This window comes from Ursus maritimus, unplaced genomic scaffold (genome assembly GCF_017311325.1).
Source record: "Ursus maritimus isolate PB19 unplaced genomic scaffold, ASM1731132v1 scaffold_23, whole genome shotgun sequence".
NCBI classification, from domain to species: domain Eukaryota; kingdom Metazoa; phylum Chordata; class Mammalia; order Carnivora; family Ursidae; genus Ursus; species Ursus maritimus.
This window is the reverse complement of record NW_024424786.1, coordinates 39,369,449-39,392,466: the sequence shown is the minus strand read 5'-3', so window position 1 is coordinate 39,392,466 and position 23,018 is coordinate 39,369,449. Positions and strand designations below refer to the sequence as shown.

The window sequence follows — 23,018 nt, the reverse complement described above, 5'->3', positions numbered from 1 at the left end:
GGACGTCTGGGCCACGGGCATGTGACCTCACAGGCCTCAATTTCCCGTCCGTACAAGAAGCGACTTGGACTCCGGCCTCTGAGGGAAGCTGTGTAGTGCAGAGACGGCAGCCTGTCTCCTCCTCACCCCCACCCTACCTCCCCCCATAGTGCAGAGGCCTGCAGCATGTCTCGTAGACAGGCCAGGAGGACCTCCCAGTTCCCCCACGGTGCACTGTGGGGCCTCCGTTCATTCTTTCATCCACTGGCGCCTTGCCAGGCACAGCTCGATACAGGAATGTAGTGAAAGCCAGCTAGTCCCTGCACCCACAGGCCTCAGTACACCGGGGAGATGGCCGCCCCCCCAAAATCACACACGTGCTCAAAATGTAACATTGCAGCTGTACTATGTGCATGGACAGTAAAGGGACTGACTCCCTGGGATGGTCAGGGAAGGCATCCTAGAGGGGGCTACACGAGGAAGCTGACATGGGGAATGAGTGGGTGAAGAAGGCAAAGACGGGAAGAAGGAAGAGAGCAGGAACAGAATGTGCAAGGGTTCTGTGGTGGCTGGAAGGCCCCCTCCCCCACGCCCAGCGCAAAGTTCGGAGATGATTCGTGTGTCATGGATTCCGAGACACTTTCTCCCATCTGAATCTCCCAAGTCGGGTTACATGGTAGAGTCGCTTTCTGGCTGGCGGCAGTCCTGACACAGCCGTCATTGCCTGCACGTGCCCACACTTGAGAAGCAGCAAACCCTGCAGAAAGGGCGTCAGCAACTTGGAAGGAAGCCCCAGAGGCAAGAGCTGAGCGAGCACTCCCTTAACCCCGGGACTCAAAGGGTGCGAGCCCCCGGGGAAGAGAACCGGACTTGTCAGTACCCTCCCCGAGCAGAAGTCCATGGCGAAGCTGGCTGGAGACAGCTCCTGCCGCAGTTGGTTTCAGGGCTGTCTTACGGAGAGTTGAGGGGGGCTGCACTCCAGCACTCACCATGGCTCGCGGCAGGAGGTGGTGGCGAAACACACAGTCATCACGCCTCCGTCGACTCTAAGTGGGAAGGAGTTTTCCAAATGCCGTAAAACAATTTATTTTGCTTCTATTTTCCTTTTTATGTGTGCCTCAGAATTATAGATGATGAGAATCTCCGTCTAAGTCGAGAAGAGCTCCTTCGGGAAGTATCAGATGAAGGTTCTAGTGATGAAAGAGACTTGGGACATAGTCGACTGGCAGCATTCTTCTTTTCCCTGAGTGGCATCTTTTACAATGGATGACACCGTAGATTTGATGAGATATGGAGTAACAACAGCCACGGCCAACAGGCTTACCAGGAGCCTGTCGTGGTTATAAGAACTCCACGCTTGGGTGCCTGGGGGCGCAGTCAGTTCAGCATCAGACTCTTGGTTTTGGCTCAGGTCATGATCCCGGGGTCCTGGGATCGAGCCCCTCATCGGGCTCTCTGCTCAGCGGGGAGCCTGCTTCTCCCTCTCCCTCTGCCTGCCTCTCCCCCTGCTTGTGCTCTCTCTCTCTCTGTGTGTGTCAAATGAATAAAGTCTTTTTTTTTTTAAAGTACTTTACACTAATTGACTTATTTGTGTTGGACGAAAATGTGACGCAAGGACTAAGAGTCTCCAATTCACACGGGAGGAAACCGAGACTCAGAGAGGCGACTAACTTGCCCGAAGTCACACAGCTCTTCAGTAGGACCAAGTGTAGGAAGGCAGCAGGGCCAGTGTGTAAGGAGCAAGGAGCTCATGGCCACGGCGAGCCGGTCTCACCAGGCGATGGGAAGGCGTCCAGGGCTGCTCGCGGAAGATCACAGTCATTGTTCAGCCCTCCTGAGACGCGCGTGGAAATGCAGATAATCCGCTCAGAGCGTTGTTATGAGGATTCCAGAAGCTGGGGCCCTGCTGAAGTGTGCATTAAATGGTCCCCGGTGTGGTTGTTATCTTTAGTAGTAATAATATCAAGGGTCCATCCAGATTTGATCCCCAGTGGATCTTAACTTCTGTTTGCACCTCCCCAAGGATTCCAGCCCAGGAAGTCCTCCCAGACGGCCTGCTCGGGGTTAGCCAAGTGCGGTGACTGGGCCTCATCCCTTGGCAGGGCCCCTGCCTTGCTCAACATCTCCCAGGCACACCCTTCCTCAAGCCTCAGTGGCAGGGGCTGTGTCGCCAATTGCTTTCACATCCGTCCCCCCACACACGCCTGGCTGCACCCCAACCTGCTTCTCTGACTTGCTTCGGCTGAGTCAGGCCCAGGGAGGCCGCGGGGAGAGTGGAAGAGAGGGCCAGGCCTCCTCAGCAGAGGACAGAGAGATCCCGGGGTTTCAAGGCTCAATTAGCCGTTGAGACATGTTCGTCAGAGTCTAGCACGGGTCCCTTGCCTGGGGCTAGATTTGCCCTTGCAAATTGTTTCCAGACACGTGGTCAAAAATGTCAAGAGTACAGACGGGTGGGGGTGCCCGGGGGGCTCAGTCGGTTGAGCACTGGACTCTTGACTTCGGCTCAGGTCGTGATCTCAGGGTCCTGGGATCAGAGCCCTGCATCAGGCTCCCTGCTCAGTGGGGAGTCGGCTTGAGGATTCTTTGTCTCCCTCTCCCGCTGCCCCTCCCCCAGCTCTCTCACTCTCGAAAGAAAGAAAGAAAGAAAGAAAGAGAAAGAAAGAAAGAGAGAGAGAGAGAGGGAAAGAAAGAAAGAAAGAAAGAGAAAGAAAGAAAGAAAGAAAGAAAGAAAGAAAGAAAGAAAGAAAGAAAGAAAATCTTGAAAAAAGAAAGTGCATAAGGGTATAGAGAAGAAATCAAGTCTCCCCCTCATCACTCCCAACCCCCGCTTTCTGCTTCCCCCGTTAGCACCTTCTGTGTCCTTTCTGAGACGCAGCTGCCCATGTCAGTCTGTAACAGGTGGGTGCAACCACGAGCACAGGGCTGGGTACCTCCCTCCTTCTCCACCTCCCTGCTTCTTTTCCATTCAGAACCGTCAGCCTTGGCCTTCCTAAAGGCTGTGTGGTTTTCTACCGTGCTGCTAGTCCATCAGCATTTAAACTGTGTCTTATCGACAAATATTTTAAATGTTTGCAGTGCTATAGTGACTGCCCTTCTCAGATATCTTTTTCTGGCAGGTTTTTTTTTTTTTTTTAAGATTTTATCTATTTATCTATTTTGAGAGAGAGGCAGAGGGGGAGGCAGAGGAACAAGCAGATTAGGCTCTGGGTGCTGGGCGCTGGGCGCTGAGTGTGGGGCTGGACACAGGGCTCGATCCCACAATCCTGAGATCATGACCTGAGCTGAAATCAAGAGTCTGACACCAGTTGAGCCCCCCAGGCGCCCCTCTGGCAGTTTTAAGGGAGTTCAGTTCCTATTAGTGCCCCAGCATGGGGATCCAGGAGGCAGGCAAGAAGCAGAGAAAGACAGACAGACAAATGGACAACATAATCAATGGCAGTCTCCTTCCTCGGGGCTCAGCTTCCCCCTCTGCAGTGGGGGGTAGGGGGGAAGGTAGGAGTGGGAGGGATGCCATCTCCCAGTTTCTTTCTGGTTTTGAAATCTCTAGGTAGTCCTGGTCTGACCCCAAAGGCCGGAGGCAGGAGGGCCCTGGAGTTTGGGGAAGCAGAGTCCAGGGCGGCCAGGGAAAGTGGTGGCCAGGTCCAGCCACAGCCTGGGACCCTCCAGGGCTGCGTCAAAGGGCCACTTTCACCCCTTGCCTGCAGCAGGCCCAGAGTTCCACAGGGCACCCCTGTGGCCTGGCCAGGGCCCAGTTTCCTAACCAGAAGATTCAGGGCCCCAAGTTCAAGAATTAAAAACAAAAAACAGCTTCCAGGGCCTTCTGGGCACCTGGGTTTCTGGTGTTGGGTCTGAGGGACTCCCTCCTCCCCACCTAAGTGCTAAGAAGGGCTGGTTTTACTATCCACCATTTCGGGATAGAAACAGTGGAGTCAGAGTTGGGCAGGAGCAGAAATGCTCAGGGGGGTGGCCCAAACCAGCTGCCCAGATGGAAGGAGGCAGTGGGAAGCCGGAGCCAGGGAGGGTGGGACCCAGGGCCATCGGCCCATCGCCGGGCCAGGTCCCCAGAGACTCAGGGGGCCACCTGCTAGACATGGGCCCAGCAGCTGAAGAGAGCATGACACCGCCCAGCCCCCACCACCTGACACTCGGCTTGCTCTCCCCAGGGCGCCCCCACACTCCTAGAAGGCACCCGCCCCGCCTAACCCTGAAACTCTTACTAAGGCCAATGTCAGCACCAGTCCTCCTCCAGGCCGTCTCCGCCCAGTGCCCAAAGAGACTTTTGGAAATACTGGTTCAGGAACCTTTCCTGCCTAAACCCAACAGTGGCTTCTCCCTGGGCTTTGAGTCAAGTTCCAACCTCTAACCACGACCTTTGAGGCCCGAGGCCCTGCCGGGTGGGCCCGCCGGTCCACCCAAGCTCATCCCTGGCTCCTCCCCACCTCCTCTGCCCGGCCCTCCCGCATTCTTCAGACGCCCACCCTGGGCCCCTTCGAACTTGCTGTTCCTCCAGCCTGAAACTCCCCCCCACCACGCACCCTCCTCCCCCACCCTTCTCACCCTGCTGGTCTTGCTGGATGGCCTGTTTCTCGGAAAGGATTTTCCCTTTCTAAAGCAGACCCCAGGGGCGCCTGGGTGGCGCAGTCGTTAAGTGTCTGCCTCCTGCTCAGGGCATGATCCAGGCGTTCTGGGATCGAGTCCCACATCGGGCTCCTCCGCTGGGAGCCTGCTTCTTCCTCTCCCACTCCCCTGCTCTGTTCTCTCGCTGGCTGTCTCTCTGTCACATAAATAAATAAAATCTTTATTAAAAAAAAAAAAAAAAGCAGACCCCAGTCCTTTTCCCCACTGGCCTTACTCCTCTCTCACCTTCCCTCGTTGGCACAGTGCCAAGCCACGGAGACCACAACGATGAAGAAACTAACACAGAGAGAGGTTAAGTCACTTGTGTAAGGCCACACAGCCAGGAAGAGATACAGCCAAAATACAGAAGGCAGCTGAAGTCACGTCTTCGAGCAAATGAATTTCTATGTCAGAGATAAGGAGAGTGAGGCTCAAAGGTGCGCAGGGGTCAGTAAAATTAAGGGTGAACCCAAAAGCTGCATCACCTCCCTTGCTCCCCGCTGCCTTGTTGCTGGCTCGTGGGAGAGCGGGGCTGGAGCCCAGCACCCAGTTAGCGAGCACAGGGAGGACGGCGCCAAGCCCCGCAGCTGCCAGCCTCCCTCATAATTAAAGACACACGCATGTAAGACAGCGCCAAGATACCATTAAATAGCCATTAAGCTAGCAAAAATAAATCCAGAAGGTAAAGCTCGAACTGGCACGTGGTGAGGAGAGGAGCGCCCGCACACATCACTGGTGGCTGTCAGAATGGCCTCGGAGTTTCCAGAACCCAGTCAAACTGCCAGAGCCCTCTGACCCAACACTCCAGCATTGGGGAACACGCCCCAAGGAAGGAGCTCAGGAGGAAACAAAAATAGAAAGTCTCTGAATTCGCCCTTAGCCAAACACCAGAGGCCCCTGGATGTCCAGCAAGAGAAGCCAACTGAGCTGTGGCTTGTGGACAAAATCCCAAATCTCTGCCTTCACGTGGTCCGCTCAGCCCACACCTGCTTCCCTCGCTCACCTTTAGGCTTTGGCAAGGCTGTGCCTGCCACCTAGAACACCCTTCCCACCTCTATTCACCGGGCCATCGTCTATTCCTCTTTCAGCCCATGGGGGAGGTCATTCCCGCGCCCGTACTCCAGGGCGGGGTGGGCTAGTGGCCAGAGTCCTTCCGCCATACCCCAAACACCCCGACCTGGGCTGCCCTATCACAGCTCCCCCGGGGTCTGTGCACTCCTGTGGGCCTGTGGGCAGACTGCAAGCGCTCCTCCAGGGTCTGGCACCCTTGTGGGACTGTGGGCATGTCGAGGCAGGGACTAGAGCTGCCAGGGCACTGCCAGCTCCACTACGACAGGAGCTCGGAGCCTGGAGTCCTGCCTGGCGTCGGTGTCTGCAGGGCCCGTGCCTGGCGCGCTCACCGCCGTGTCCCCAGAGCCCAGCCCAGAGCCTGGCGCCCAGATGACTCTCGGCACACAGCCGCCGGTACAAGACACCTGATGTGACTGCAGGGGCACGTGGGGGCGAGTAGAACCTTCCAGAAGTCCGAACATGCCTTTCATAACCAGGATGGGCACACGTGCGTCGCTCAGAAGAGACAGGCGACTTCATCTTGGGAGAGGTCGCGGAGATTCAAGATCTGTCTTCGTGGCGGTGACAGTGGTACAACTTGGTGAGTAGAAGAAACGCCACTCAACTGTGCACTTTAGAGTGAATTTTATGAAATGTGAGTTATAGGTCAAAACCCCCTCCCACCTGATGAAGCTGAGGGTGTGGCCCACATGGACTCATTCAAGCAAGGGACAGGAACGGGGCAGTGGTCCTCAGCAAATGGGATCGGCCTGGGACCTTGAAGGGTAGAGCACTTTGGGCAGGGGTAGGAAAAGGACAGGCATCCCAGGTGGTGAACATTGTCAGGAGATGCTGAAGATGCCAGACAACCCACAAGCTGGGGAATCGGGGTGACTGTGGAGACCAAGGTTTGCAGGGAGCAGGAGAGAGGCTGGAGAGGGGTCACTGGGGATATGAGGTGACCACGCAGGGACCTGGGACTGCTTAGAATGTGTCCCTGCCAAGGCTGATGGGAGCGGCAGGGAGTGCCACCATCCTTTGGGAGGCCATGAAGCCCCCAAAAGTTCCTGTGCTCAGACAGGATCCCCCCCGCCCCGTGTGCCCCATACTGCTTATTTCTTCCCAATCTCTTTGACGTTTCCCAGCCTCTTCCTGCAGCTAGTGTGACCCTGCGACTAAGTTTTGGCCAGTGAGATTTAAGCGGAAATGATACGTAAGAGCTTCCAGAAAACCTTCTTAAAAGACAGCTGGCATGGACCTTTTATCTCCTGTTTCCCATTTCCTCCTTTTCATTGGCTGGACTACAGCTGTGGTGGCTGGAACTCAAGCAGCTGCGTTGGAGTGTGAGGTAGGAGGCAGATGTTTCAAATGGCAGGGCAGCAAGATAGGAGGAGTATGGGTCCCTTAGAAGCATGAAGCCACTATACTAGCCCTAGACTGTCAGCCTGCCTCCTGCCTGTCTGTGAGCTAAGCCTCTGTCTCAAGTCACTGAGATTGTTATCACCCTCAAGCAAATCTAGTTCTAATTCAGACCCTCTATGGTCAAATTTATGCTGAAACAGTGGGAACCAATATTCAGGAAGCTGAAGAAAGGATAGCTTTCTCTCTCTCTCTCCCTTCCTGTACTTCGTACTGTTTCCCAAAATGCATCCGCAGCAGGGCACCTCACCTGTGCTCAGTAAAAAAAAAAAAAAGACTTCCAGTTCAAGCAGGGAGAACCAAGGCAAATATCGATAACATGGTGGACTGACAGGCATGTTTTTTAGCGCCAAAAATCCGTGCATTTACACAGATGTTAGCCAAATTTCTCCAGAAGTTGTAGATACACAGACACACACACACACAGACACACACACAGACACACACACACACACACACACACACAATCTTCTCTCTCCACTGTTACTCCTCAACATCTGCGTGGCCAAACCCCAACCGTGACCAGCAAGGTGGGCTCCCCCGGGGTCAATATACTCCTGATCGTGGTGCCTGCATAGCCGCAGCCCAAGGTCTGGGCCAGGACTGCCAGCACCCCTGCAACCCTCTCCGTCTCTCAGAAGCTCGGGTCTGACTCCCTAGGGCCTGGCCAAGATTCCCCCCCGGGGACCCTTCCCCAGCTCCTTAACCTGTGAGGCTTCAGGTGCCAGACAATGTACAGAGAATCCTGGGGACCTACACACGATGGATAATAAGAGAGTCACTAGCCCATTACACTGAGGAGGAAACCGAGGCCCAAGGAGGCATGGTCACAGGAATCACTAATAACAGGACTGAGGTTTGACTTCTCTCCTAACTCCTACTTCTAGCTCTTTCTTTCTTTTTTTTTTTTTAAGAATTTATTTTTTTTTGAGAGAGAGAGAGTGTGCACGGAGAGGGGCAGAGGGGGAGGGAGAGAAAGGGAGAGAACCCCAAGCAGACTCTGTGCTCAGCCGTGCTGGACACAAGGCTCAATCTCATGACCCGGAGATCACAACCTGAGCCAAAACCAAGAGTCAGACGCTCAACCGACTGAGCCACCCAGGTGCCCCTCTAGCTCTTTCTCTACCGACACACAGGCTGCATGGTGGAGAGCAAGGATTCTTTTTTTGTTTTTGTTTTTGTTTTCTCTTTATAACCATGTTTTGGGTTCTTGCCGCGTGCCAGGCACCGTGCCCGGTGCTTTACATAAACTCTCAGTTGTTCCCGACAGCCCTAGGACGTGGGTTGGATTATTCCTACTTCAAAGATGAGGCAAGTGGGGTCAAGGGAGACTAAACAGCCTGCCCAAGGTCACCAGCTTCTTGGTTCACAGTCTAGTTGTCTGAGCCCAAAGTCTGGTGACCCCACTCTGGTATGATGCCTCCCAGGCAGGGGTGGGGGCTCGCCTGGAATTTCTGGAAGGACTTCAGGGGCCCTCCTCAAAACCCTTAAAAAGGGTGTTCATATGTCCCTCTGTGCACACAGACGTGCAAACGTGCATTTTCTTTTTCTTTTTTTAAAGATTCTATTTCTTTAAGAGAGAGAGAGAGCAAGAGCTAGCGTGGGGGGGGGCAGAGGGAGAGGGAGAAGCAGGCTCCCCGCTGAGCTGGGAGCCCGACAACAAGACATGGGGCTCCATGCCAGGACCCTGAGATCACGATCTGAGCCCAAGGCAGATGCTTCACCAACGGAGCCACCCAGGCTCCCAAATGACGTGCATTTTCTAAGGAAAAGGGCATGGCTCTCAGCAGCTCTTCAAAGGAACTCTTGACCCAGAAAAGGCCAGAACTGCGGATGCTGAGTAAAACCCTTGGCCCTCCAGGTCAGAGTTGTCGTGCCCTTGGGAAGGTCCGGACAGGTGGTGAGTTTTAGCTGGAGACATGTAGGATGAATGTCGTGGGGTCTGTGTTAACATTAGCCCTTTGGCCACCAACAGCCCGGGAAGCTCACGCCCACTGCCCTGCCAGGTACCGCTCCAGGCCCCCGGAACCCACTGATCTAGGCCGCGCTATGCCCTGGCCTGCCCCGCCCTTTGTCTACAAGCCTGAAACAGTGTGTCCACCCGGGAGAGGAAGCTCTGCCAGATTCTCTTGTGATGTGATCGTTGATCTCAGGCCCTCCCGTATCCACAGCAGCCCACAGACACCCCTCCACCCCCAGCAAGCTGAGGTGCACGGCCACCTCCACTCACACCGGACTCCCATCGTGCTGACCGAAGGGGCCGCCCCGGCCCTGGGAGCCCCCTCATGCCAAGAGGCCCAGTCAGTGGCAATAGGACCCTGGAGGGGACGCTGCCTCTCAGAGGCCTCTCCTGGGCCTCAGGTTAAGAGGCCCGGAGTAAAAGAAACAGGCTGTTGAGGGGCAGCCGCAGAGACTGGGCTCGCGCTGATAGCGGGGAGGTGCCGGGGGCACGAGCTCCGCAGGGAGGAGGAGGGCACACGGCCTGTGGCGGGCGAGCTGGTGGCCAGCCGGTTAGCCAGCCGCTGACGTGGGCGCTCTCCCCACCTGAGGCTCTCAGACTCACACCCCACAGGATCATCGTGAGGACTTTTACCTCTACCTGGAGAGGCAGCTCTAAGTGTCTGCCCTCTGTAGGACTATGAGCTCCATCGGTGAAGCGTCTGCCTTCAGCTCAGGTCACCATCCCGGGGTCCTGGGAACAAGGCCTGCGCCGGGCTCCCTGCTCAGCAGGGAGCCTGCTTCTCCCTCTCCCTCTGCCTGCTGCTCCCCCTGCTCATGCTCTCTCTCTGTGTCAAATAAATTTAAAGAATTGAAGAAAAAAAAAAAAAAAGACTATGAGCTCCTCATCACAGCAGGGACTTAATAATCACTGCCCGATGCCAAGTGCAAGGCTTCCCAGAGGCAAAAGGAAGAGACCCAAGGGCGGGGCCTGCAGATAGCAAGACCAGACCCTGACGCCTCCCTGACCCCCAGCCCCTCACAGTACACCCAGCACTGGTCAGGCCTCACCGGCATCTTCTCCCTGCCATCAGCTCACCTAGACTCCTCTTCCAGAAAGCTCTCCTGGACTAACCCACTACTGCCTCCACTGATGGAGCCCTTTCTACCAGTCAGTTGGCCCCGAGATGCCAGGAGCTTCTTGAGATCAGGGTGCTCCTGGGAGGGGTTTGACAGAGTCTAAAAGAATGGTGGAGTTAAAGCTTGGCCCAGGTGGGGGGTACCTAGCGCCAAAGCTTCTACCCTGAGGTTTATGGTCTACATGAGGTCAGCCAACATCCAGAGATCAAATGCAGAAGGTCATGGCTGCAGGGAACGCTCGTGTCTGCTGAGGGCCTGCTCCCTCTGCACAGACTGCTCCCTCCCCTGCTCTTTAGACCGCTGGTCCTTTCCCAACTGTATACTGATACTTGGTAATACTTCATTCAAAGGCTCTCCCTAACTATCTCCTTAATGAAGTCAGGGTCCCCCACTGGTACCCCTTCAGCCCCTGCCTACTACCCTCACAGTTGTGACTGTCCTAAGGCCTGGCCCTCAGCAAATCAGCAACTCAAAATCAAGGAGTAGGGGCCCCCGGGTGGCTCAGTCAGTTAAGCATCTGACTCTTGATTTCAACTCGGCTCATGAGCTCAGGTTCATGAGATCAAGCCCTAGGTCCTGGCTCCAAGCTCAGAGACAGGTCTGCTTCTCTCCCTCTGCCCCTCCCCCCACCTCCCAATGCACACGCACACGCTCTCAAATTAATAAATAAATCTTGAAAAAAAAAAATCAGGGGCGCCTGGGTGGCTCAGTCATTAAGCGTCTGCCTTCGGCTCAGGGCGTGATCCCAGGGTCCTGGGATCGAGCCCCACATCAGGCTCCTCTGCTGGGAGCCTGCTTCTTCCTCTCCCACTCCCCCTGCTTGTGTTCCCTCTCTCGCTGGCTGTGTCTCTCTCTGTCAAATAAATAAATAAATAAAATCTTTAAAAAAAAAAAAAAATCAAGGACTAACTGTGAACCAGAAATGTTTATTGCAGAAATTTGGTCACAATTCCCACTTGGTGGCCCCCGTTGAGGCTGGACTGGGCCCTCTGTCCAGGGCTGGGCAGGTGAAACAGGAAAGGGTAGAAGGAGTAACAGGCCCAGGGCCTCAGAGCTGCAAGAGGATGTTGGGGGCCAGGCTGCAGGTGAGGCCTGTACCATCCGGCTCCACATTCAAGGACTTCACTATGCCGTCCTCTACCACCATGGAGAACCTGCCAGAAAGAGAGACTGGGCCAGGGGCGCCTGGGTGGTACAGTCAGATTAAGCATCTGACTCTTGTTTTCCATTCAGGTCGTGGTCTCAGCATCGTGAGATCAAGCCCCACGTCAGGCTCTGAGCTCAGCGTGGAATCTGCTTAAGACTCTCTCTCCCTTGGGGTGCCTGCGTGGCTTAGTCAGTTAAGCATCTGCCTTCGGCTCAGGTAATGATCCCAAGGTCCTGGGATCGAGCCCCACTGGGGGTGGGGGTGGGGGTCCCTGCTCAGCGGGGAGCCTGCCTCTCCCTCTGCCTCTGCCCCTCCCCCTGCCTGTGCTCTATCAAATAAATAAATATTAAAAGAAAAAAAAAAGATTCTCTCTCCCTCTCCCTCTGCACACTCGCTCTCTCTTTAAAATAAATAAGTGAATTTTTCAAAAGAGAGAGAGACTGAGACAATTACAACAGCCTGGGCCTGGAGGCTGGGAATGGAGATTGAAGGGGTGGCAGGGGAACCCGACAGAGGACCTTCCTGCTTTTACCTTTTGAGCCGATGATTTCCAAAGAGAGACACCAATGAATCATCTAGTAATAAATCTGTCTCCTAAAAGGAAAAACAGAAACAAGGCTTAGAAATTTCCAGAACAGACCAAGCCCTGCCCGCACCAGCTGCTTCTCACCTTAGCCATGTCCCTCCAAGTTCCTGTGTCCAAGGCCTGGCACAGGGACCATCCTATAGGGTAGGGGTTGCAGGGGTGCACTCACCTTCCCAAAGGCCCCAGTGGGGTCAGCCAAGAACCTAACCTAAGGAGAAAGTAAAGGTCAAAGAAAAATCCCTTGCCTGACCCCTGACCCCCCCCCCCAGGACCCATACCTCACCTTGCCTCCCGAGTTGTGAGCTCGTCCCCACTCTGCAGTTACAAAGACATCATTAACACTCAGACAGGCTATCACCTGGACCCCCTTGGCCTTCAGAGCATCAGCCTGTTCCACAAATCCTGGCAGGTGGGTCTAGGAGGGGAAACAAAGGGTCTGCAAAGGGATCATTGCCTCTGCTCTATGGCCTACCCCGGCCTACCCTTTATCTCCAGGCCCTCCTCTCACTTCCCTCTTGAGTATCTTTGATCAGTTAGAAATGTGTCAGCCACAGTTCCTTTTTGCCTTGGCGGCCAGGAAGCTCGGATCCAAACTTGAGTGCTCTGTGGTCACCATGAACTTCCCTTGGACGTGACTATACTTTATTTACCCGCGTATCTTCCACAGTGCCAATCACCAGCAAGATCAGTAACAGACGTTGGATTTAATTACAATACCCTTTTCTCCTACGTTCCTGACGCCACCACCTTTTCACGGCTTCCGCTTTTTTCTGAACTCTCTGATAGGCTTTGTTTTTTGTTTTAAGATTTTATTTATTTGACAGAGAGCACAAGCAGGGGGAGCAGCAGTTAGAGGGAGAGGGAGAAGCAGGCTCCCCACTGAGCAGGAAGCCCCAGTGGGGCTCGATCCCAGGACCCTGGGATTATGCCCTGAGCCGAACGCAGGTGTTAACTGACTGAGCCACCGGGGTGTCCCGCTCTGATAGGTGACAGTAACTGTCACTGCAACTACGTACTCTCCTTGTAAGCTGCCCTAGGACTTAGGAACAACGCAGACGTGTACACAAGATTCCAAATGCGGAGTCTCAGAATGGCAGGTCTCACCTTGGAACAGCCGGGCGTAAAGGCCCCAGGGACTCCAAACAGGACCCCCTTCTTGCCCTTGAACAGCTCTGCCAGGTTCACCTTGTTCCCAGGCTCCCCTTCAAAAACCACCACCGAAGGGATGGCATCTCCCACCTAGAGGGAATAACTGACTTGGTAAGGAGTTTGTAAGTGAGCAAAGAGAGTGACTAGATGAGGAAATATGGAGTTGTGAAATGGGGAGGTGTGGAGAAGCCAGGGAAAAGGCGTTAAACCAGACCAGGCAGTTGCTCCTAGGGGAGCACAGTTGACAGCGTTGTAATGTCCTAACCTGTCAAAGTTTCCAGAGGTCCCTCCCTGCCGCTCTCCCCTCTCCCCCCTCCCCCCACCCTCTCCCCCCACAGCCTGGTTCCTCCACATCCTCCAGGTTTCAAGGTGCCCCCTATTCCTTTTACCAGCCTGTTGGTGACAACAGAAAATGGGGGAGGAGGCCTCTCTGGGTGTCACAAGGGGGTTGAATAAACAAGGAGTCTATTTCTTACCAGAAAGAAGTGGGATAAATGGGCAGGGAAGGAGAGGCAGGGGATCTACTTGGGGGTAAGGAGGAGACCCTGACAACAGGGAGGGAAAGGACCCTGGCCAGGTCTGAATGTCCAGCCCTCAGGAAGAGAAGAAGGGAGAGCAGCAGCAGATGAAAAGGGGGGGGGGGTAATAAAATAAAAGGCATCTCTCCAAGGGGATGGATTAGTCTACCTGGGAGTGTGAGGGTTTCATGCAGCCGGAGAAGGTACACGAAGGGAGGGCAAATGAGGCATTGGGGAGTAAGATTAAGCAGGAGGAGGAGGTCTCAGAAGAATGTGGAAGGGGAAGGGAGGTGGCCCCAAGAGCAGGAGGGGATTGGTCCGGGTGAGGATGAAAAAGACTCAGCAGAAGCGTGGGAATTAGCCACGGGAGAAGTGTGGAACGGGGGAGACACAATAGGGGTTTTAAGAGAAAACACGGGGGGGGGGGGGGGTGCAGAGCCACAGGGTGTTGCTGAGGGGATGAGGGAGAATTGCGGAAGAAGCGTCCGGCGGGGCGGACAGGGGTCCGGAGAGCAGGCAGGAGGGTGATTCTCCCCAGACAAGAGGGACGGAGAGCACTGGGAAGAGCAGCGGGAAGGGAGTTCAGGCCGGGCCCCGCCAGCGGTCACCTTGATTGGGGCCATGGCTGAGGCGGCGCTTCTGAAACCGTGGGCCCCGCCAAGCGTCCACTCCTTGCCTCGTTGCCGGCACCCGCCTGCTCTCGACGCCGCCGAAGCTGCAGACTCGACGACAGTTGCACGGACGAAAAGCGAGCCTAGCAGACGACTCAGAACACCGTGCGGAAAAAGCTTCATGCCGATCCCAGAGCGCACGATCGCCCCGCCCTCACATCGGTGCCCCGGCGGGTCCCCTCCCCGAAAGGCGGAGCCGCGGCCGTACCCGTCCCCGGCAATGCTCCTCTACTGCGCAGCCGTAGGGGCGCGTGCAGGGGCGGAACTTCCGGGGCGCTCGGCTTATTTGCATTTGGGGCTGGACCCCCGGCGCAGTAACGGATGGGCGGGGCTTTCGGCAGACGCGCAACTAATTTGCGTACAAGAATGGGGCGTCGCTATGGTGGTGGGCCGAGTTTACGGATTCCTGCAGTGTTTCCTTAACCGGAAGCGAGGGGCGGGAGACGATGGCGTCTGGCGCCTGTGTAGGAGAAAAACGCTTATTTTGCATTCAACGAAGGCCCCTGCATTGCGGCTGCTTTACATATGATGTGCACTGCATGATTTGTAGCGAATGGACACCACTGGGCCTGCGCCGTAGTCCTCTCCCGCCGGGACGCTTCCGGTAGGAGCGCGTGATCCCACCACGCTTTTCAAATACCTCTACTCGGGCTAGCACGAGAAGTTCCAGCATGTTCGCCACTTCCGCTCCTCGGAGCCGTCCAATAGGATGGAGAATGGAGCGGCCCCGGAAGTGACGCAGCGGAGTTTCTGTCTCCTTCCGGTTCCGGCCCGAGAGCGCGTTGTGGCGACATGAAGCTGCTCACCCACAACCTGCTGAGCTCGCATGTGCGGGGGGTGGGGCCCCGTGGCTTCCCCCTGCGCCTTCAGGTATCGGCCGGGGGCAGTCTCGCGCCCGCCTCCTGGGCGGAATAGGGGAATCAGGCTCCTGTCCCTAACAAAACCCCTCCGCCCCGCAGGCCACTGAGGTCCGCATCAACCCGGTGGAGTTCAACCCCGACTTCGTGGCGCGTATGATACCCAAGGTGGAGTGGGCGGCGCTTCTGGAGGCGGCGGATACCGTGAGGACCCTCCCCCAAGCCCGCGCTCATCCTGGGGGGGGGGGGGTGGTCTCACCGCAGGCCCTTGCCCCAGGCCGGGGAACCTGTCCTCGGAACAAGGGGTGGGATGCCCAGAGCTGACTTAGGCCTTTGCCCACAGCTGCATCTGGTCGAGGTGCCCAAAGGGCCGATTGAAGGGTATGAGCATGATGAGAAATTCCTGAGGCAGATGCACCATGTGCTGCTGGAGGTGAGAACCGGCCCATCGCTTGCTTCCCTGGCCGGTCACAGCCGGAGGCTGCCAGTGCTCAGCTCTATTCCCTCCCCCTTCCCCGCAGGTGGATGTGCTGGAGGGCACCTTGCAGTGCCCAGAGTCTGGACGTCTGTTCCCCATCAGTCGCGGGATCCCCAACATGTTGCTGAGTGATGAGGAAACCGAGACTTAATCGTGCCAGGCACTAGTTTTCCAGTCTGGAACCATGAATGTTCTTGTTTATGTATATTCTGTTTCCTAGGTTTGTCGTGTATCCCCAGGCGTTGACCCAGTGATAGACGAAACACAGTGTTCTTGAGCTCGATATATTTCTTTTTCTCATTAAAGGTTCAAAACCAAAAGCGGTTTCTCTTTGCAGCAAATATACATTAAAATAGAGTCTCTGTACAGCCAAAGGCTCTGGGCCCTGGCTTGCCCTATGTCCCTGCACCTCCCTGGCCAAACCCAAAAATAAATATAGTGTTATTGCTCTGCAGGGCATAGAGGCAGTGCTCTCCCTCCCCCCCGAGGAGGCTGGGTGGGAGCTGATGGGGGGCCCTGGCCACCCCAGGGGTCCAGGGGCTGGAGCCTGCTTGGAGTTATTGCTTCAAGGGGGGGCAGTAATGCCCAATGCAAATGATGAGGAGAGGAGCGAAGGGGGCAGGGGCCTTTGCTCTCCAAATCCCCCTCTGCTCTGGAGAGGGGGTTGGATTAAGCAGCAGCAAAAGCATCACCCATTGGGAGACTGTGGCCTCCACTCCCTTCCCTCCCTGAGGTCAGGCTTCTGCCCCCCACACGTCCCCTGCAGCCCCCTATGGCTTCCGCAAGGCCCCCCTTACACTCTGGGGGCACATTATGGCTTGCAAGGGGCAGCACTGTGCCCAGAGCCTGGGCGCACACATTCCCAGCTTCTAAGACCCCCTGGGAGGGGGGGAGGGCGTAGGGCCTGCTCCCAGGGGCTGATGGTATTGCCCTGGCCCTGCCAGCAGGCTGTGGCACTGCCCAGACCCCAGCTCTGCCCCCTTGGGGCTGACCCCATACTGGGCGGGTCCTGCCAGCACCCCCACCCATGCCCACCCCTTGCCTCAGTCCATCATGGCCTCGAGCATCTCCAAGAACAGCTTGTGCATGGGCACCTTGCCCTCCAGCTTCACCCCATAGAAATGGGCCAGCACTTTGCCCGCCGTCTGGCGAAGGAGCGGTAGTGTGAGCAGCAGCCTGCCCGCCCGCCGCCGCTCAGCACCCCCTCCGGGGCCCGCCCGGCCTGCTTCATACTCCAGCAGGGCCTCGTGTAGAGCTTCTCGCAGCTGCTCCACAGCCTCGGCATCCTCAATGTGCACAGAGTCTGCAAGGAGAGGAGAGGGTGCTGTGGACACGACCGTCTCCAGAAAGGCAGAGCCCACACCTGCTTGAGCACTGTTGGATGGGGCCTGAGGAGGAGCCAGACAGATTTGAGGGGCTGACTGAGGCACCACTCACGGCTCCTGCCCATGAGCCAGCCCCCCCTTCTCCCTCAACCGTGGCCACTTCTGATCCTCCCCACCTTTGCTCCCACTAAATGGTTCCCTTTTCCATGCAAAGATGGCCCTAGAGCTCGAAATCCTACGTGCAGTTCCTGGGTCTGCCCTTTCCTTCTTTGGGACTTTCAACAAGTCACTGTTCTTCCCTAAGCCCCAATTTTCCTTGTCTGCCAGAGGAGACTGTATCACCGTCGGGGATACAAAGTGGAGGGTCTCACGGAGACTCCATCGGTGCCCGCCCCGGACTCACCTGAATTGGCAAGGGCCAGGGCCTTCAGCAGGACATACTCCTCGCGCTCCAGCCTCAGGGCCTGCAGTCGCCGAACCAGCTGCAGCAGGGCAGCCCCCAGTTCCCCCAGGCCAGCCGCGCGTGCCCCCTCTTCATCCAGGACCAGGTCCTCCGCGAAGGCCAGCTCATCCTGCAGCGGCAGTGAGCGCTGGGCCACACCCAACACCAAGACCTCCATCCATACGCTCTGCAGGACTGACATCTGGTCAGACAGTGACAGTGACGAGAAGCCTGCAGGGTAGTGGGAAGCAGACCTGGCTGAACGAGTTCACCAGAGCCAGACCTGGCCTGCAGAGGGAAGCCCCGGGTCACCTGGCCCTTTACCTGGGATGCTCTTGGCCCAGCTGATGGTGACCACAATCTCTCGGTCAAAGAGGTCACAGAGGGTAGCCACGGCTGGGAGGTGTCCATCAGGGCCCGCGGGGTCGGGCATGGCATATAGCTTCTCAGGCTCAACCACCAGCAGGTGGGACACCAGTGCATTCACAGGGGCTGCAGGGACAGGTGGAAGAGGCACTCGAATTCATCACTTTGCAGGCCCCTTCAGGGTCAAGCATCTTCCCCAAATTAACCCCACCCCCACCTCGCCACGGCCTTCCTAATAGCCCCTGGCCAGCCAGGCTCGGACACTTCTCTCCAGGAAGGGCTCCCGCTATCTCCCAGGGAAACCAAGGCCACAGACAGGTTGTGAGTGTGAGAAAAATCCTGGTCCCAGATGTACTACTTAGGGACTGATAAAAAGGGTATTTTCAAAAATACCCCTTCAGGGAAATGTGACTAGACGAAGGGCAAACTGGGATCCCAATGCCCACGCTATCCGTTCTGGGTGACTGACACCTAACAGGCCTCTCGTGTCCCGGCCCCATCCCAACCCTAGAGCTCCCAGGACCCACAGCCCTCTCACCGGTTTTCCGAGGGCCTCCAGCTACTGCCAGTGGTCCAGCAGGGAAGGAGCCTGGGAAGGGCAGCGGGTCCACCTCCGGCCGCCGCTTATACTTCTGTCGCCCACCTCGGACACGGTCCAGACGTACTCCTTGAATTGCAGGACAGGGCTGTGTCCACGGGGCTGGGGGTGGCTTGCTCTGCGGAGCCCTCCTGCCCAGTCTCTTCCCGCAGAATGCCCCAGGACCCCCCCACCCCGGCCCCATGCACCCAGGCCCAGCGCTCACCCTCCTTGAGCATGCCCACCCGCAGGCACTTGGTGAAGCGACAGGCCTGGCAGGCCTTGCGTCTCCTCTTGGTGATCTCGCACTCGTTGGAGGCCGGACAGCTGTACTCGATGCTCCCTGCCAGGAAGAGGCAGGGCTCCAGTAGCGGCCTCCCAGGGCCCGGAGGGGGCCCAGAAGACGGGAGAGCCCTGACTCGCCCCGGGTTAAGTGCAGGTCTGGGGAGAGGGGAAGCATGCTGAGTGGGGCAAGGAAGCCCGGGACGGTGAGAGGAATGGCCTCTGGGCTGGGGGCTCCTGACTAGGCCAGGGAAACCGGGGACCAGGGGAGTCAGGCTATCTCTGCCCCAAGCCTCTTGTCAAGCCACATCTCTAGGCTCTACTAACCCCATCTGTTCTCATCAAGGGCCACAGCAGCCTCTGTTTTGCCACATGCGGTGGTCCATTCTCGTCCTCGTCTCACTTGGCTAAAGGCATCTAATGCCATGGGTCAGGTCCTGCTCCCACAAACACTTGGACATGTCATCCTTTGCCTCTGGGACACCACCTTCTTCCTTACTGGCCACTATGTCATTTCTGTGCAACCCCACACACTCCTTCCATCGAAGGACAAACCCCGGGGCTGCCCTTGGACCTCATCTCCGACTCACTCTTACGGTGAGCTCACCAGTCGTGGGCCTTCACGTTTCTATCGATAGAGCTGCGTGAACTCTAGACTCATTTTCCACTGCCTCAGCATTGTGCAGGTCTAGAAGGTGTGGCAAACCTCACCTGTCCTAAATGGAGCCCACAACCTACCACTCCAAACCCTACAGAACTCCATTTGTCTAGTGCCTCAAGCAGAAATCCAGAAAACATCTTTGATTCTTCTCTTACACCCAAATCCAACCCATCGACGAGGCCTGGCGAGCTTTACCTCCTCCTCTGTCCAGAAGCCGACCCATTCTGCCCTGCGCCCGCCCCTGCCCGGGTCACCATCACCTCACCTTCTCACTGGCCTCCTCCTCTGCCCTTTTCTCCTTCAGTTAATGTCAACACAGGGACCAGGACAACCCATGCAACCCGAGTCAGGTCCTGTCCGTCCCCTGCTCCAAACCCTCCAGTGATGTCCCTTCTCAGAGTAAAAGCCCACGTACCCGCCGAGGCCTGTGAGGCCTCCAGCCCCTAGCTTTTCAACCTTTCTAACATCCCCCTCACACTGCTCCAGCCCAGCCAACTCAGTGTTCCTCACACAGACCCCAGGCTCAGGGCACACTGCTCCCTTACCTTCTTCTGAGCTCTACTCCCTGTCACCTCAGAGAGGCCCTCCCTGGCCCTGCTGTGAGAACGTCGGGGGCCCCTGCGCAGACTTCTCCTGCCGCTTGCCCTGCTTGATAGTTTCTCGTCAGCTCTCAGCACCCTGAGCCACCACACACGTACTTAGTTATCTTATTATCTGTCGTCCCCCTTTAGCGTCTGCTCCGTAAGGGCCAGGACTGCCGAACACTAGGAACAGGGCCGGTAGGTAATGGCAGCTCCTAACTGGCTGAATGAACACACGGTGGCCCTCCCAGCCTCACAGGGCTACTGCAAGGCCTGAATGACACATCCAGCCAACATGGTCTTGGCACATTCCTCCTATACCCTATATTCAGGCCTGCGCACGCAGCTCAAAACACCTCCTCCGAGAAGACCTCCAGAGCCTCCAAGCCAGCCAGGTTCCTTGGCACACAGCCTGCTCCTCCCCCTCCAGCACTCAGAACAGCTGCACTACAACAGTTTTGTGCAATTCACTGTTTTCTCTCTCCCCTCTGCTAGAACATAAATGACAGTCCCAGCTACGTCCGCATGCCTGGAACAGGGGTCAGGACAGCAGAGCACAGGTCTGTGAAGAACAAGGGCTCTGGAGGCTGCCTGGGGCCCATCCTGACACTATCTCTAACCGTGTGACCTTGGGCAAGTCCCGTACCTAAGCCCCCAATCCCTCAGTTTTCCCATCTATAAAACCGGGATAAAAACAGGACTTCCAACAAAGACGGCTAGTAAGAATGAAAGGGAACGTCGAGGTCACGTGTTCAGTACGGCTCACAGCACCCAGACGCTCCATAAATGGTTGCAGTCTATGGCTAGGGCTCAATAAAGATCTGCCAATGGAGTCAAGAGAGAGTGAAGGGGTCCAGGGTGGGTAGGAGGCGCCTGGGCCTGAGCCTGTTAGTTCACTGGCCTTCGGAACCATTAGAGAGCACACACGGTTCTAGAGCAGTGGGTGTTGGCCAAATCAAAACCCATCGCAATGTCACAATCAGTTGGGAGGCATCTGTCCGAAGTTCAGTTGTAAGTAATACGCAGAGGCAGCAGTCAGCTCTGGACCTAAATCAACCCAAGTTCAAATCCTGCTTCTGCCATTTTCTACCCGTGGAACTTGAACAAAGTTTTAAAAATCCTCCTGGGGGGGCGCCTGGGGGGCGCAGTCGTTAAGCATCTGCCTTCGGCTCAGGGCGTGATTCCCGCGTTCTGGGATCGAGCCCCACATCGGGCTCCTCCACTGGGAGCCTGCTTCTTCCTCTCCCACTCCCCTGCTTGTGTTCCCTCTCTCACTGGCTGTCTCTTTCTCTCAAATAAATAAATAAAATCTTTTTAAAAAAATAAAAATAAAAAAATAAAAATCCTCCTGGGCCTCAACTACGGTCACACCACTGGCCCCTGATGGGCTGCTGAGGGAGGAAGAGATCACGAATGTAGAGGGCACGGTGCCTGACACGGGGTAAGCTCTCAAGAAATGTTCTCCAAAAGTATATGTTACAGCCCCAAAGTAAGAAGTGTTCCTATAAAAATATAAGTAACAGGCACATGCCAAGTATTCCTTCTTACATCCATCTTGCTCACTCATGTTTTGGTATGTGTTCCTGAGTGAGAAAAATTCAGGGGGTAACAGTCTTTTTAAAGTCAGGTGCTGAGATATGACGTAACCCCTCTCAGTTACCCATGAAAACCTGCTTGCGCTGGTGCTGCTTTGGGGAAATCCACCAAAGGGCTGGGGCGGGGGGGTCTAGGCTGCTGAGAGGTCAGCAGCTGCCAGAAGCAAGAACAAAGTTTAGAAGCAGACAAAGGCTGCCTCAAATTTTTCAGAGCCACTGCGGAAGGTGCTAGGCCTCTAGTACCCAGAAACCTAGGCTTCCTGAGTTCTCTCTCACATCCCACATCCAAGCCATTAAACACATCCTGGTGGCTTTATTTAACTTTTCAGGGAAACGGCACTCCCAGGAGGGAGGAAGAACTTGGGAACTCCCAAGTGGTACCGCAGCAGTCTGGGGGCCTACTGCCACCAGGCAGTGCACCCATCGGGTAGCGCTAGGCCCAGAGGGCAAAGAGCACAGGAGTTCGGTGGGGCTCACCCTGGATGGTCCTCTTGAAGAAGGCTTTGCAGGCCTCACAGGACGCCACACCATAGTGGTAGCCGGAGGCCACATCCCCACAGACCAGGCAGAGGCGTTTGGGCAGGGAGCTGAGCACCAGCTTCCCACCACCCTGCTCGCCAGGCCCAGCCCCCTCCCCATCCTCCTCTTCCTTGTGGCCTGGGAGGCAGCGGGTGGGAGCTGGGCCAGGGGCCAGGGCCACGGGGGGCTCGGTCTCGGTCTCCGAGGAACCCTTTGGGCTGTCAGGGCTGGCTGGCTCTGCCTTGATGTAGAGAGGCTCAATGCCCACCACCTGGCTGGACATGGCGCTGGTCACCTGCAGGGAGAGACCTGTCGGGTCACAAGGAGACACTGGGATGGGGGATGGAGACACAGTGCCACCCTGGTTGCCCAACCCCGGGCCTAGGGCCAGGCTTCCAGGCTCACCGAGGGGGAGGGAAGGGGGGCAGAGTCCAAAGAAGGGCTGCCCAATGAAGAGGCCCCCCCCAGCTGTTGCCATGGGAACAGAGTCTCCAAAGCCTCCAGGGCCAGTAACTGACAGCAAGGTCTCCCACTTGGGAACCTAGGGGAGGCCTGGAAACTCCCTACTCCCACCCCGGCCAGGGAACAGGGTAACCTTAGTCCCCAGGTGACCTTCAACCCCATCTGGAACCCCAGCCAGTAGTGAGATACCTCTCAATTTTCTCCAGATGTTGGGGACCTTGATGATTTCCCCCTCACCTGGGTATCCTCCATTCAAAAGCATGAACCAGGCACACAAGGGCAGGTGGTGGGTTCACACACTCCCACTCACCTGGGTCCACATCTGTCCTCACTGCTCACACATGCTCACTCTCTGCTGGGCGCTTCCATGCTCTCACACATGGCCTTCCCGAAGCCCCAACTCTCACTCACACACTCCTCCCGAAGTGCACAACCCATAAACAAAGTCACACTCCAAGCTCACAATCACACACACTCGCTCACAATCACACAGACTCACTCCCAAACACATGCACTCACCATGCCCCCACACAGACCCACACGCACAGACCCTTGTGGAAACACACTCAGAGCCTTTCACACCTGACACACCGCCCCTCCTGCCCCTGCATGCCAATCCCAGGCCCACCCGAGGACGCGGCTCCACCTCCTTACACCCC

At 56.4% G+C, this 23,018-nt stretch overlaps 3 protein-coding genes across 5 annotated transcripts; 1 reads left to right on the top strand and 2 right to left on the bottom strand.

Moving 5' to 3' along the window:
- Window positions 1-11,049: 11,049 nt before the first annotated feature.
- On the bottom strand, window positions 11,050-14,434 carry PRDX5 (peroxiredoxin 5). Of its 2 annotated transcripts, XM_008708974.2 has the most exons (6): window positions 14,152-14,412; window positions 12,981-13,115; window positions 12,160-12,291; window positions 12,046-12,084; window positions 11,823-11,884; window positions 11,050-11,297 (listed from the first exon to the last, which is right to left on the bottom strand). In XM_008708974.2, the coding sequence occupies exons 1-6, from the start codon at window positions 14,335-14,337 to the stop codon at window positions 11,192-11,194; spliced, it is 660 nt and encodes a 219-aa protein (XP_008707196.1). In that variant the 5' UTR covers window positions 14,338-14,412; the 3' UTR covers window positions 11,050-11,191. The 2 variants fall into 2 exon arrangements, with proteins under 2 accessions (XP_008707196.1, XP_040495239.1); XM_040639305.1 differs by lacking the exons at window positions 11,823-11,884; window positions 12,046-12,084 and having other exon boundaries at window positions 14,152-14,434.
- A 491-nt stretch (window positions 14,435-14,925) lies between these two features.
- On the top strand, window positions 14,926-15,869 carry TRMT112 (tRNA methyltransferase subunit 11-2). Of its 2 annotated transcripts, none has more exons than XM_008708971.2 (4): window positions 14,926-15,084; window positions 15,174-15,239; window positions 15,415-15,504; window positions 15,593-15,869. In XM_008708971.2, the coding sequence occupies exons 1-4, from the start codon at window positions 15,007-15,009 to the stop codon at window positions 15,698-15,700; spliced, it is 342 nt and encodes a 113-aa protein (XP_008707193.1). In that variant the 5' UTR covers window positions 14,926-15,006; the 3' UTR covers window positions 15,701-15,869. The 2 variants fall into 2 exon arrangements, with proteins under 2 accessions (XP_008707193.1, XP_040495240.1); XM_040639306.1 differs by having other exon boundaries at window positions 14,927-15,084; window positions 15,174-15,275.
- On the bottom strand, window positions 15,820-22,934 carry ESRRA (estrogen related receptor alpha). The gene is made up of 6 exons (XM_008708973.2): window positions 21,856-22,934; window positions 18,486-18,602; window positions 18,221-18,349; window positions 17,641-17,808; window positions 17,278-17,547; window positions 15,820-16,852 (listed from the first exon to the last, which is right to left on the bottom strand). The coding sequence occupies exons 1-6, from the start codon at window positions 22,373-22,375 to the stop codon at window positions 16,593-16,595; spliced, it is 1,464 nt and encodes a 487-aa protein (XP_008707195.2). The 5' UTR covers window positions 22,376-22,934; the 3' UTR covers window positions 15,820-16,592.
- Between the last annotated feature and the right edge of the window lie 84 nt (window positions 22,935-23,018).